Below are 14,231 nucleotides of genomic sequence, written 5' to 3' on the forward strand. Positions count from 1 at the left end.
TGGAGCCACGCAGACGCTTTAGCTGATGGTAAAGCAAAATCAAGTCAAAGTGCAGAAAGCCATTCCTAAAAATCGTGAGCTACATGAAACAAATGAACCTGATTGCACGTCAAGCTGGTAGCTTAACCGTACAAAAAGGGTTATTTCATGTGACTTTAAGACATCATGATTTGCCTTCCAGCTGTGGCGGATAAGCTTGTAGCAAACCAGCTCTCTTGCTGAGAACAATTAGAAAATCTTGGTAAAATTTAGCAGAAAGAAATTGTTGGGGAGGCACTGGAGAGTGACCGAGGGACCAGAACTCGGGGCCAAGATTTCAGGGCCAAAGGTCACCCAGAAAAGTGACCCCGACCTGCCCTCCCCACAGAAGTGTTTGCTAATCCTTGGGTAGCACTGGGCATCCAGGCAGAGCAGCCTCGGGGGCTGAACAGGCAAGAGCGAGCGGGACCTGCCAAGGGGGAACTGCCGGCAAGGCCCTGGACTTTCATCTGGGACCCAAATCTGATCACACCCACGACTGCAGGCGCCTGCCACACCTGGCCTGCATCCCAGCAGCGGAAGCGAGTCATTCCTGGTCTCTAACTCACACTCACGGTCTCTAACTCTCTGTACTTTTCATACTTAATGTCCGTCATTCAACAGAAATCTACAGACAGACCAGAGGACAAGGCTAAATGATGGAGAACCGAGAGGGTGCTCTAGAGGCAGACCCTGGCACCCCAGGTTTCCTCTCTTATGCTCTCGGCTTTGTGACGACGCAGGGCCTGTGGGTTTGCTGCGTTGACTGACCCACAGACTCCTTGGTTCACTGACCTTCCTGAGGATCCGAGTTACTGCTCAGGACAGCACTGTCCAGTGATGGGGACACCACCTGACAGGACCATCCTGTCAGGTCGACGCAGATCGTCTGAGGGCTGCGCTTTTGTTCCCTTTTGCTAAACACAGAAGGCTCATCCCCTCGTTTTCTTTGAATCTCAGAATAAACTGAACGTGTATCTGAAATCAAAGTAGATGTGGAGACGCTGCCCTGTGCCTGTCCGTGCACTGAGGGCGTCGTGCCGTTCACCTCCAGGTGGCTCATTAGATCTCAGAAGGACACGAAGAGGGATGAAGTCTGTGTGGGACCTGTAGGAGCCTCCCTGTACCAGGCCCAAATGGCAGCCCCCAGCCCCAGTTCCCCTTTGTAATGGCATGACCTGGCGACCTCTCGTCCTCCCACCTCATTTTGCGAGTGAGATGTCGTGGGGCCGAGGGGTGTGCGTGGGGGCAGGATCTCAGAGCACAGGGCTCCGGTCGGTGCACCGTGCCCCCAGGCCCAGGCCTCTCGTGGAGAAACAGCCTCAGAGGTGCCTGGCTTTGGAGAGGGTGATGGGACTTATTTGCAGACGTGGACTTTATTTGCTGTATTTTCCCTCCAACGTAAAGAATCTGATAGAGTCTGTGTTCGTTTCTGAATTAAAGTGAAAGTCTGTGGGCTTCCTGGAGGGGCTGGAAGCAGCCGTGGCACCAGGATGAGAGCTTGCAGCTGAATAGACTGACTACCGCCATCTTTGTGTGTGTTGCGCCCTTTCCAGGGTTGCTGGTCAACCTCTCCCTCATCCCAGTCATGGCAGGCCTGGCGCTGTGCACGGCGACCGAGATAAGCTTCAACGTTCTGGGATTTTCGGCTGCATTGTCCACCAACATCATGGACTGGTGAGTTGCGAAAAGCGTGGGACACACATGGTATGCTCGAGAAATAGCACTCGCTTCCCGTCATCTTGATGGATCTTTAAGTCCCGGTTAACTCAGAATTACTTCCCATAATTCAAAGCTGGGTACATCTGATGCTGCCTCTTCCTAGATAGCAAAACTGTAAGTACCCCAATAAGGTCACTTTTTCTCAAAACCCAAGCCAGAATTTGATGATACATGGTCTTGATACTTAAAAACACTGATCGTAGGGATACGGATAGCTAATAAATGCTGAAATGCACAGAGTAAACGAGGCTCTACTCACATATGTAAATATGTGCATTCAAGCTAAATAAAACAGAAAAGGCCGTCTTAGAGCTGGAACAAGGGGCAGCTCCTGGAGTGGTGGCCGGGAGCCCCCAGTTGCTCTGGCGGCTCCTCTCCTGCCTAGTGGCCTGTCTGTGTCCTGCATCACCCTGCAGAGAGGACAGTGAGGGCGCGGACTCGTGTGGGGTGAGGTGCTGGAAGAGGAGCGCGGGAATGCTCCTTGTCCTGCAGCGAGAGGGAGGGCAGTGTCCTGTTCCGGGTGTTCAGGTTAGTCTGGGACGGGTCCTCTTGCACACGCTGTGTTGTTGGAGGCCGCACTCCCACCCCAGCAAGACCTGTTCTTTCAGATTGACCAATCGCTTCTAGGTCTCCTGTTTCTGAGAAGAGAGGAGACAACAGCACGGGTGTCCAAGAGTTATCGCTGTTGTCACTGCTAAGGTAGAGCAGGCCCATCTTGAGGTTCTGAATAACACAGCTAAGTGACAGCAAATGTCATGTTTAATTTCATTCCTGATGTACGACGGATCTCGTTCCGCCTTTTCGCTCTGCGTCTGTAGCTCCTGGAAACATGGAGCAGTGAGACCCCACGTGCAGTCTGCATCTCATTCTCTTGACTCCATGTTATCTCACAAGCATCGCTTCCCGGCGCTGGCTGTTCTCCAGGAGCCAGAGCTCTGTGACCGCCTCCTGCTTCACCTGGCAGATGATCTGCGACTTAAGGATTCTTTTGTTTAAATCTGCAGGGAACTTTTTTGACATGAGTCTCTCTCTGAATTTCTCACTGTCCTGCAGTGAAATTCCTAGGAGGGAGGTGGAGCCAGTGAACTTCTCTGAAAGGCTCCTGGTCCGTGCTCTTGGTGTTTCTGAAACGGTTGTTCAGGTTTATGGTTTCGTCGAGAGAGCTTCTGTCTGACCTCGTCCTCGACTAAATTTTTTCATTAAAACCAAACAAACCCCTGCTTCTGGAGTCCAGAGAGCAGAGTTATTGGTTAAGTGCCAGTCCATGTGTCCTGAGGAAGCTGGACGCTGTTCAGTTTTATCCTTGCCTTGTGTTCTCCATGGCCTGTCTGTCCCATTCAGGAGTTTTGTCCATGTTTTCCTACTGGGGTCTTCGTGTGCTTAGTTTCATTCCCCTGCTCCACACATAGGGTCCTGGGTGCCCAGCCGATGGTAGTTGCTGATTTATGGGAACTCTTGGTTCAGAGTGGCGTTTTGTGCAGCACTTAGAGCAGGGACTCTGGGATCCTCTGACACCTAAGAGCTGGGCAACCTCAGGCCTGTTGCTCAACCTCTGACTGCCTCAGTTTACCCATCTGTAAAAGGGGGGCAGGCATGGTGCCCCCTCGTCGTAGAGTGATGCCTGGGAAATGCCTGGTGTGGGCTGTTCACAACAGACATCCAGTGGCCGGCCCGGGGTGCTGCCAATGTGGTTTGGGAGCATTGGAAGCGCTCCGTCCATTTGCGGTTCCACACTAACTTCTGTGTTGACCGGTAACCTCTTCTTTTCTTTTTTCTAGTTTGCAAAATGTTTTTTCAAAAAAGCTCCTGAGCGGGGACAAATACAGGTTCTCGTAAGTATCATTAACAAGTGTAATCTCCAATTTCCTAGGCCCAAGAGGACCCCTCCCCGTGGGAAGATGCAAATGCCCTGTAGACCTGACACCTTTCCCATCTTGGCATAGGTGGCCTTTAAAATACCTTGTTGAAACTTGGAATTAAAAAACCCGCCTGTTTTGAGCTGCCCTACTGAGGCACCTGAGCGACCAGCCCGTCTCTGTCTGCTTTTAACTTCCACTAGCATGGATGTTGGCTGTCACACCAGCCCTCTCTCCTCACGGGAGAAGGTGAACCCCAGTGCCTTGGGCGCCCTGGAGGGCTCTTGCTGTGGAGTGTGTAGGAGGCCACCCCCGCCCCCGTGTGGAGAGAGGGCCAGGCGCCACTTTCTCGCCCTGCAGGGCTGCCGAGCTGCAGTTCTACACTAGCGCCGCCGCCGTGGCCATGCTGGTCCCAGCCTGGATCTTCTTCATGGTGAGTCTCGGGCACGGACGCTCCTTGCTGCCTGGGTTGCCGTTGATCTTCAGTGATTCAGGGGCAGAGTGATTTAACTCTCCAGGTGCTGTGCTCACTCAGTGTGTTGTGGCTTTGCTGGATGGTTCACAGAGAGTGAGCGATGTGCCTCTGAGGAGAAGGGAGAGAAAGTGGAAGCCAAACCTCGCCTGGGTCTCTGATGCGCCGACCTGCCTGCCGAGGCCAATCAGCAGCTGTGGGAGTTTCCTGAAATTTTTGTGGGGGGGGTTTAGGCTTGCTTATTTATTATTATTATTTTAAACTAACATGCCTACTTTAGAACAATCAACAGGGCAGGAGTATGTAGAACAAGAGAGAAGGTCTGCCTCTCAGCCCTTCTGGAGGGGCCCTTTCCAGACTCGTCTGCGTGGCTGGAAACGCTCACACCTACAGTCACGTAAAGGCATGACGACGTTGCGGTCGACAACAGGCCGCACGTACATCGGCGGTCCCACAGTTTCAGTGCCGCAGAGCCCAGCTGTGCAGGAGGCTCTGCCACCTGGGTCTGTGTAAGTTCGCTCTGATGTTCACACAAGGATGACGTCACCTAATGACCCATTTCTCAAAATGTGTCCCAGTCATTAAATGACATGTGGCTGTACATAGTGGTAGTGTGTAATGAGAGCCCATTAGTCGTATGAAAGCCTCTGTATGTATCTGTGCACACCTTTCTTTAACACAAATGGAGCTGGGCTACCCCGTCTGTAACCGTGCTCCTGGTGTGGCTTTGCGCTAACCCAGCACTGCCGCCTGGACAGACACTGGGCTGCCTGGTGCTTTTTACTGTTGCCTACACATAACAGGGAGCTTCTTGTGGCATATCTTTAGCAGATGAGGGTGTTTCTCTGAACACATCCTTGAAATTGGACTGGTTGATTGATAGAATATGCACATCTAAAATTATTGTTTATTGTGGTAAAATATACATGACATAGAATTTACCATTTTAACCATTTCTTAAGTGTACGTCAAGTATGTTCACCTTGTCGTTCAACCATTACCACCATCCATCACCGGAACTTACTCAGCATCTCAAACGGGAACTGTCCCCGTTTGACACCAGCTCCTCATTCCACCTGTAGGGGAGACAAGGCTTTACCTCTCCCCTCCTGGGGTCTCCAGCGGGGCCTGAGAATTACACTGACATAAGACAGAGTCACAGGAGAAAAGCACACAGATTTATTTAGTATAAGCTTTGTGTGACACGGGAGCCCTTGTGAGGAAGCAGAGACCCCAGGAAGCGGCAAGGCCTGAGCATTTGCCTGTGTGGTTGAGCAACGACACCTGTGGAAAAGTGGCTGAACTGTGTGGGGAGGCTGCCGAAGATGGCGGGGTGGGGCCGGGGGCAGGTTTAACAAGGTTTGTGCACAGAATTCTCGCAGCCTGGCTCCCGTCCTTGAGGATGTGACTGTTTCCTCCTGTACTGGGAGGGTGTCTTCCTCTCCTGCTTCTTGGAAGAAAAAGGGAGGCCAGAGCATCCTTCTTGCACCTGCTGTTTTCTAAGTGTCCTTAGCTCAAAATAATCCTTATGCCAAAGAGGCATGTTGGGGGGAGGTGTGTTCTGAACTCCTTCACCACCCCCCCAGCCCCTGCACCCATCATCCTACTTTCTGCCTCTGTGAACTTGATGACTCTAGGGACCTCATGTAAGTGGAGTAGCACAGTATTTGTCTTTTTGTGACTGGCTTATTTCACTTATCATATGCTCAAGGTTCACCCATGTTGTAGCACGTGTCAGAATCTCCTTCCCTCACAGCAAAAGAAACCATCAACAAAACGAAAAGATAACCTAACAATTGGGAGAAGATATTTGCAAATCATATATCTGATAAGGGGTTAATATCCAAAATACATAAAGAACTCATACATCTCAAGAACAAAAAAAACCAACAACTCAATTAAAAAATGGGCAAAAGATCTGAACAGACATTTTTCCAGAGAAGATACACAGATGGCCAACAGGCACATGAAAAGATCTTCAACATCACTAATTATCAAGGAAATGCAAATCAAAACCACAATGAGATATCACCTCGCTCAGGTCAGAATGGTTATAATTAACAAGATAGGAAGCAACAAGTGTTGGAGAGGATGAGGTGAAAAGGGAACCCTCATACACTGCTGGTGGGAATGCAAACTGGTGCAGCCACTATGGAAACCAGTATGGAGACTCCTCAAAAAATTAGGAATAGAAATACCACATGATCCAGCTATCCCACTGCTGGGTATTTATCCAAAGAACATGAAAACACAAACGCATAAGGATACTTGTACCCCTATGTTCATTGCAGGATTATTCACAATAGGAAGCAACCTGGGTGCCCATCAAGAGATGAATGGATAAAGAAGATGTGGTATATATACACAATGGGATACTACTCAGCCATAAGAAATGATGAAATCCAGCCGTTTGTGACGACATGATGGACCTTGAGGGTGTTGTGCTAAGCGAATTAAGTCAGAGGGAGAAAGTCAAATGCCATATGATCGTGCTCATCAACAGAAGATACAGACAATGACAACAAACACATACATAGAGACAGAGATTAGACTGGTGGTTACCGGGGGGAGGGTGAAGTGGGTGACTGGGCACATGTGTGTGGTGAGGGATGGTAATTAGTCTTTGGGCGGTGAACATGATGTTGTCTACACAGAAATCGAAATATGATGTGCACCTGAAATTTATATAGTTATAAACCAATGTTATCTCAATTTAAAAAAAAGGAATTTCCTTTCTTTTTTAGGCTAATATTCCTTTGTCTGGATAGACCACATTATGTTTATCCATTCGTCCTTTGAGGGACACGGGTTATATCCACCTCTTAGCTATTGTGAATAATGCTGCTATGAACATGAGTGTGCAAGTGTTTCTTTGAGACCCTGTTTTCAGTTTGTTTGGGTGTAAACCCAGAAGCAGATCTGCTGGATCATATGGTAATTCTGTGTTTTAGAGGAGCGACTAGACTGTTTTCCATAGTCGCTGCACCATTTTATATTCCCACCAACAGTGTACAAAGGTTCTAATTCTCCACATCATTGCCGGCACTTGTTACTTTCTGTTTGTGGTTTTTTTTTTTAACAGTAGCCATCCTCATGGATGTGAGGTGGTATCTCATAGTGTTGATTCGCATTTCCCTGATGGTTAGCGATGTTAGGCATCTCTTCGTGTGCTTGTTGGCCACATGTATGTCTTATCGGCATGTGTATGCACATGTTTAAAATTTTGATAAATGCTGTTCAGTTGCCACCCTAGAAGGCTATTTCCAGAGCTGTCTTCAGCATCAGCTCGTTTACCCAGAGGACTGGGTCACACGCTGTCTTTCCGTGGATGATTGATAAATGGAGGAGGGGCCCCCACAGAGCGTCTTTGTTTTTTTCTGCTTTTTTTTGATGAGGAAGATTGACGCTGAGCTAACATCTTTGCCAATCTTCCTCTATTTTGTATGTGAGATGCTGCCTCAGCATGGCTTGATGAGCAGTGTGTGTGGGTCCACACCCAGGATCCAAACCGGCGAAGCCTGGGCTGCCGAAGCGGAGTACGTGAACTTAACCACTGTGCCACCAGGCCAGCCCCAGAGCATCATTTTTGTTCTGGCACATAGGACCTGCCTGTGATTGGGAGGAGCGGGAAGAGCTTCAGTTACAACCAGGATGTCGTGCTGCTGCTGCTGACCGACGGCGTGCTGTTCCACCTGCAGAGCGTCACGGCCTACGCCCTCATGGGGAAGATTTCCCCTGTGACTTTCAGGTAAGCTTGGTAACTTCCAAAGAGACAACAGTATCCAGGTTATTTGCAGAGGAGAACACTTGAAATCTAGATGTTTTCGTAAAAGATATTTGTTACTACAAAATGCTGTAGTAACAGCTGTGGCCACATATCATAGTTACTAGGCCATTTTGTATTGGTGCTGTTTGAAATACAAATAGTAAAGCGTGTGAAATGGATTTTTAGGGAAATCACCTTAGAAATCTTTACATTACAATAGAAATTGTTTGGAATGGTTTGAGTATTTTTCTGTCTAGTCCAGCACCGTCAATGGAATTGCCTGCAGTGATGGAATGTTCCATTTCTGCGCTGTCCAGGTTGGGACCATGGGCCACGTGTGGCTACTGAACACCTGAAATGTGCTGAGCACAAGGAGGAACTGAATTCTCAATTTTATATAATTTTAATCACTTTAAATTTGAATAGCCATGTGTGGCCAATTGGCTCCGATGTTGGATGGCGCAGCTCTGGGAATTTAGAGGTGAGCTAAACATCTCATTAGCTTCTTTTCACTTCTATAACTGGACAAATTTAATGAAAGTACAATTTAGACTGGAGAGTTTCCGGTAACAAATAGGAAGGAACGTGCCAATGTCCCCAGCGGGCCTGGAAATCCATGCACTGATGTCGGCAGCTTTGCCACATCACACTGTTATGTAAGTCAGTGGTCCTTTTTTCTTTTACTCCTGAATTGTCACCAGAGAAGTGGAATTGTCCCTAAATGTGTTTGAATCTTGCTACACTTAAGCCTCATTGAGCCGCACCTGCAGCAGTCCCGGTTTCCCTGGGTGTACACACTCGGGGCCACTCTCTGGAATAGCCCCGATCCTCTCTCTGCTCATTTTCATCTGGCCCAAGTCAGGACAGTAAATACTCAGACGTCCACCTGAGCCCAGCAGCTGTGCAGTGCATGAGCCACATGCTGCAGCTCAGAAGTCCAGGAGCCAAACCCGCCCGTGCGGGCTCCACAGGCGCTGTGCCATGACTGGACCACTGCCGTCTGGCCCTCACATTTCCTGGGTCCTGCATGGCAGGTGTCTGCAGGAATGTTGCAAACAGTCATGATTTCTCAGTTCTTCTGAAGCTCATAGTGGTCACTGTCCCTGTCACCCATTCTTGTTTCTGTTTGGGGCCAGGAATTATCTCCAAATATTTCTGAAACTTCATTTTTCAATGATCATTAGTGATGGTTCAAAAAAAGACAACAGAAAGCCGATTTTTTTTTAAGAAAATAGCTTTTTTGTTGTTTTATTCATTTTAGAAAGTTTGGAAAAGGCAGAAAAGTACAGAAAATAAAGTTAAATTATCCACAATCCCAACCCGAGAGACAACGCTGTTAATGTTTTGGTGTATTTCGTATCGCTTTATTTTGACAAAGTCCAGCGTTCTCTGTGCGGCACTGTTACCTGACAAACGGGCTCTCTCAGGTGCTGTAAAGGGATCACAGGTGTGTGGGAAGCTTTCTCATTCTTCAGAGAGCAAGCACAAGGATTTGGGGTAAAATGTCTTAACGTCTATAATTTACTTTAAGATATTTCAGTCAAAAAAAAGGATAAAGCAAATAAAGCAAAATGTTAGTTATTAAGTCTAGAGGATGGGAGTTTGTTCATTATAACATTTCCCTACTTCTCTGTTCAATGCTTTTCCTCATAAAAAGTACCCCCAAAAAAGAAAGGAAAAGGAGCTGGCAAGGGAGTGAGCCCTCACAAGCTCCCCCCGCCCTGCCCTATGCACTCAGCTGCCGTGGAGCCAGCAGCAGCGCTGCCATTCACTTGGCGTTGGCGGGCCACGGCCTGGGCGCAGGCCTGAGTCCAGGCTATAACTTTCCTCTCTGCTCTTCTCTGTCCTTGCAGTGTCGCCAGCACCGTGAAGCATGCCTTGTCCATTTGGCTCAGTATTATAGTTTTTGGCAACAGAGTCACCAGCCTGTCGGCCATTGGCACCGTCCTGGTGATGGTCGGCGTCCTGCTCTACAATAAGGCCAAGCAGCACCAGCGGGAGGCCATGCAGAGCCTGGCCGCAGCCACCAGCAAGACACCAGAGGACGACGTGGAGCCGCTGGTCCCCAAGGACCCCAGACCACACCACTGAGCTCCAGAAGCCTCGGCAGGCACCCAGGGCCCCGAGACGCTGCCTGTGGCTGCTCTCCTCCACGCCAACATGGGTCCCCTGTGCTCCTCCTGCTCCCTGGAAACCAGGCTTGGGGACACCCAGCCTCCACAAGTCACAGTTGGGGCACAGGAAACTGGGGACCTACAGCCTTTCCTGCCTTTCTGGGGTTTTCAGTCAAAACCGACAGGAACTCAGTTTGAGAATCCCAGATATCAGCTCCTGGGGACAGAGACCAGAGCCAGCTGCCACTGAGCCATCACCAAGTAATGTGAAAACCCCCCCATTGACCCCCTGCTGAGTGCATGGGAGGGGTTGGGACCCAGGCAAGCCTCTGCATGTCCCTCACCAGGCACGCAGTTCCAGCTGCAGTGAGGCCAGGCACACATTCCTCTGCGAGGGACAACTGTGAAGCCAGAGCCGGGTCCAGGTACCAACGCACACTGCTCCCTGCTCAGTGTCAGCAGAGGAAACCCAGCTTCCCCACGCCAGCCATCAATGGCCACTCTGCTCCTCAGCCATCTGGGGAGACCGCAGTGCTAGGACAGAAGGCCAGATTGCCCAGTACCTGGGCACAGAGGTCACAGCAGCCTGAGAGACCACTGAGCCGGGCAGAGTGGAGAGGAGACAGACAGGGTGCAGAAACAAGGGTCCCCTGCTGCTGAGGGTGGGGTGTTGGGCCCTTGCCTTCTCCCCCTTCCACCTGGAGCGTCCTCTCCCACCCCAGAGCTGCCAGCATCTGGTACCACTTAAAGCAAGGTCCCTCATGGAGGGGAGGGGTGCCCCAGCCCCTCTCAGAGTCTGCTGCACTAAGGCTCCTGCCTCCCAAGGGTCCTGCTCCTCGGGCTCCAGCCAGTGACCCCTGAAGTGGTGATTTCCGGCCCTGGAGGTTGAGGACGGACATCGGTGGTGGTTAACTTGGGGCAGGGAGATGCTCATGTTCCTGTTCTGGGCTCGTGTGTGTAACGGACTGTGCTGAGGGCTTGGCACAGCTGCCCTCACTTGGCTGGGCAGGAGCTGAGCCTTAACTGTGTCATCGAGGAGGATGTTAAGATTTTCCTTGTGAATGGATGAGCAGGGGGAGTGGCGGGAAGAATGTCTGCAGTGTTTTCAGTTTTCATTATGCTGCACTTAAAATGACAGAATAGTTTTTTAAAAAGGAAGCACAGGCCCAGATGCTTCTGGGATGCATCATGTTTGTTGGGTAAACCCCACTCTGAACCACAGCCCGGCCTGCCTGGCTCTCCTCTCCCAGAGCCTGTGTTGGGTTGAGGCTCCTAACCTCTTCGCTTTATTCCTCATCTTGCCTCCTGGTGGGATTTCTGATCAAGGCAGGTCTGTTGCCAGCCAGTGCTTGAGGCCCTCCCCATCTTGCCAAGCTTGAGTTCTGGGGCTTGTCAAATGCAGCCTGACTTAGTGGGCACGCTCTGGCCACCTGGCCATCTGAAGCCTGCCTTCTGGGACTGAGTGAATTAACTGAGGAAAGGAATTTAAGGCACTAATTGTTCCCTAAGTCTCATTTCCCCTCCCTGCTGTTCAGGTCCTTGGCTCCCATAATTGGTTCACTGGTTTTCTAGTTGGCTTCTCAACTCGAAAATATAAAAACAGCCCCTCCTGGAGATCAAATCTCTTGGTAACAAAGAGCAATAATTACATCTCATTAAGTTCTACCTACCTGAAAAAGTTTGCCGTGATCATGGATTAAAATGAGGCCTTTTAAACTACAACCTTTTCACGAAGCTGAGCTGCATCCAGAGGACAGGCAGGTGTGTGCTCCCCTGCACAGCCAGTTCACCTTCACCGTGAAGATGTTTCTCGTGTGGCTTCCCTAGGTTTCCAGCCCTACCCCTCTCCTCCTGCTTCCCCACCAAACAAAACTAAAGAGGATTCCCTGGAGGGGGTGCGGGTGGGATGTTGCATTGAACTGTGAGGACCAGAGGAAGGCACCACTTCCATGGGGCTCCTGCCTCCGCCCTCAAGAATGGGGCTGCTACGCCAGCTGCTTGCGAGTGGGATGTGAACAGAGAAGGGGACCCATCTTTGGTCACCCCGTTGCAGGATTTTGACATTGGCCTTCTCGCAGACTTTGTCATCTGAGTGTAATGAGATACACAGGCACCTGCTTCCAAGTATTGTTAGGGGTTTCCAGTCCATGTCTCGAGTGGAACTACAAAGCTGCGCGTCATGGCGTGCCCCTCCCTCCACCCCCACAAGTGGCTTCAGCCTGTTTTAGTTTTCTAAATTTTGGACCAGAAACAAAACGAAGATTTTCCTAAATTATTAGTAAATGAGGCAATTTCCTGCAGAGCTGCTTTTGAGACTTTCCTTGTCCTGGGTGGGAAAAGCACCCAGGGACGTGCTGTGGCCGGCCCCGCCCTCACTCCGGCTTACGTTCCTTCCATCCTTTATCAGTCTCGTCTCCACTCCACGTCGTCGCCCACTGGGCATTTCCAGGACAGCTCCATGTGAGGAGTCCAAACCCGCAGCCTGGTTTGTTAATGACTGCACAGACATGTTTTTTTAATTAACTTTGTCTAGTAGTGTTTATAGTATGTTCTTGTTGAACTGCCACAGACGTGTTGGACCACCATGGACAATGAGTGTGGCTATACTGGGTCAGTTCCTCCCGTGTCCATGGTCGCTGTCCATGCCTCTGTAAACACACACTTGAACCAGTCTTCCGAGACAGCTCTCTGTTTGCTTACGTCGATACTTAGAGATGTACAGGTCTCTGGCTTTCAAGGAAACTTCCACTACTGAATGGCATAAAAAGCTTTTTTTTTTTTTTTTAAAAGATTGGCACCTGAGCTAACAACTGTTACCGATCTTTTTTTTTTTTCTGCTTTTTCTCCCCAAAGCCCCCCAGTATACAGTTGTATATTTTAGTTGCGGGTCCTTCTAGTTGTGGCATGTGACATGCCACCTCAGCATGGCCTGATGAGTGGTGCCATGTCTGCGCCCAGGATCCAAACCGGCGAAACCGTGGGCCACTGAAGCAGAGCGTGCGAACCCAACCACTTGGCCACGGGGCTGGCCCCCAAAAGCTTTTTTTTTAAAAAAACATTCCGATAGTCATAATTTCCTGCATATCAGCATTAAAATAATCTGCCTTGGAAAGCTCAGAATACTCTTGCACAATCCAAAATATGTCTTTAATTTGAGAAAAATAAACATGGTGAATCAGAAACAGTAAAAAAATGCTGCATAAAGCACATCAGCCAAATGGAGCTGTGCTTGTGGCCTGCATTGGAACGACTGTTCCCAAACCAGTGGGTTTTGCTTCCTTTTTGTGGCACTCTCCTGAGTCTGGTCACTTAGAGGGGCTGTGGGGGTGAAGGGTGCCCAGCACAGCTTTTTACATCTGTCCGCGTGATGTGCTTCCTGAGACCTGAAAGCGTTTTCACTGTTTCCCTGGGTTGGGAAAATTAAACAAGGATGTCACTACAGATACAAATCCTCTCCTCTGCTTTGCCTTTGACCAGTGTTGTACTAAGGGCTAAAATGTGTACATGCCCTGGTGAGGGCCTCTTCATTTTCCTAGTTCATAAAGAAGAACATCCCAGCGCCCCCAGGGACTCTGCCTGTCCTCTCGGTTGGCTAGGGAGCCAAGAGCAGAGTCATGAGCTCGTGCTGACCGCGGGTCAGCTGCTCACCTGCAGCTCAAGGCGTAAAAGCCTTCAACTTTGCTGTCTCTGAAGTATTTCTTCCAGTTTTCCTGAGGGCTCTGATTCAGAGTTTGATGGCCACTGGATTTATGCCCAGATGTCCAAACTGAGTTTGAAACTATTCTAACTGGCAAAGTCTGTTCGTCTGTTTTTTTCATTCAGCTGACTTGCTCTTTCTAGGCGGTTTGAGATGTGTGAGCGGAGTCTGAACCGGCCGGGGGTGCGTCATGGGCTCCACATTGAGGAGGGCCACAGGCAGGGCGACTTTCCCACCCTGAAAACTTGAAAATAGTTATCAATAATTATCGATGTCAGAGCCAAATTATATTTGCTTTATACCAAACAAAACTGTGGAGAATGAAGTACCTTATACAGAATGTTTATAGTGTTTTGTATTTCAGTATTTATGTGACTAGATCAGTACTTTCTAGAAAATGCTTCTGTTAAACAACTTAGTGAGTCACTGTTAATTTTGCTATCTAATAAATTGATGCTGTACAGCTAATCCTGTGGATGTCTTCTGGTTACTTTTGCCTGAATTAAGCCACCATGGTAGCAACTCTATGTGGCTCTTGTTCTGCAAAAGCAAAATAAATTTTAAACGTTTCCTCCTTTGTTTTCTT

General features: G+C 49.3%; 1 protein-coding gene across 8 annotated transcripts in view; it reads left to right on the forward strand.

Moving 5' to 3' along the window:
* SLC35E2B (solute carrier family 35 member E2B) overlaps positions 1-14,216 on the forward strand; it is a 31,082-nt gene extending 16,866 nt beyond the window's left edge. For 6 of the 8 annotated variants that reach the window (XM_070611175.1, XM_070611173.1, XM_070611172.1 and 3 more), the window contains 5 exons: positions 1,575-1,695; positions 3,519-3,572; positions 3,957-4,029; positions 7,671-7,816; positions 9,688-14,216. In XM_070611175.1, coding sequence (XP_070467276.1) covers positions 1,575-1,695; positions 3,519-3,572; positions 3,957-4,029; positions 7,671-7,816; positions 9,688-9,925 — 632 coding nt within the window. In that variant the 3' untranslated portion in view covers positions 9,926-14,216. Of the gene's footprint in view, positions 1-1,574; positions 1,696-3,518; positions 3,573-3,956; positions 4,030-7,518; positions 7,817-9,687 lie in introns of all 8 variants that reach the window. The other 2 variants (XR_011537622.1, XR_011537621.1) reach the window with 1 other exon arrangement.
* Positions 14,217-14,231: the final 15 nt, after the last annotated feature.

The sequence above is a fragment of the Equus przewalskii genome, chromosome 2, assembly GCF_037783145.1.
Source record: "Equus przewalskii isolate Varuska chromosome 2, EquPr2, whole genome shotgun sequence".
NCBI lineage: Eukaryota > Metazoa > Chordata > Mammalia > Perissodactyla > Equidae > Equus > Equus przewalskii.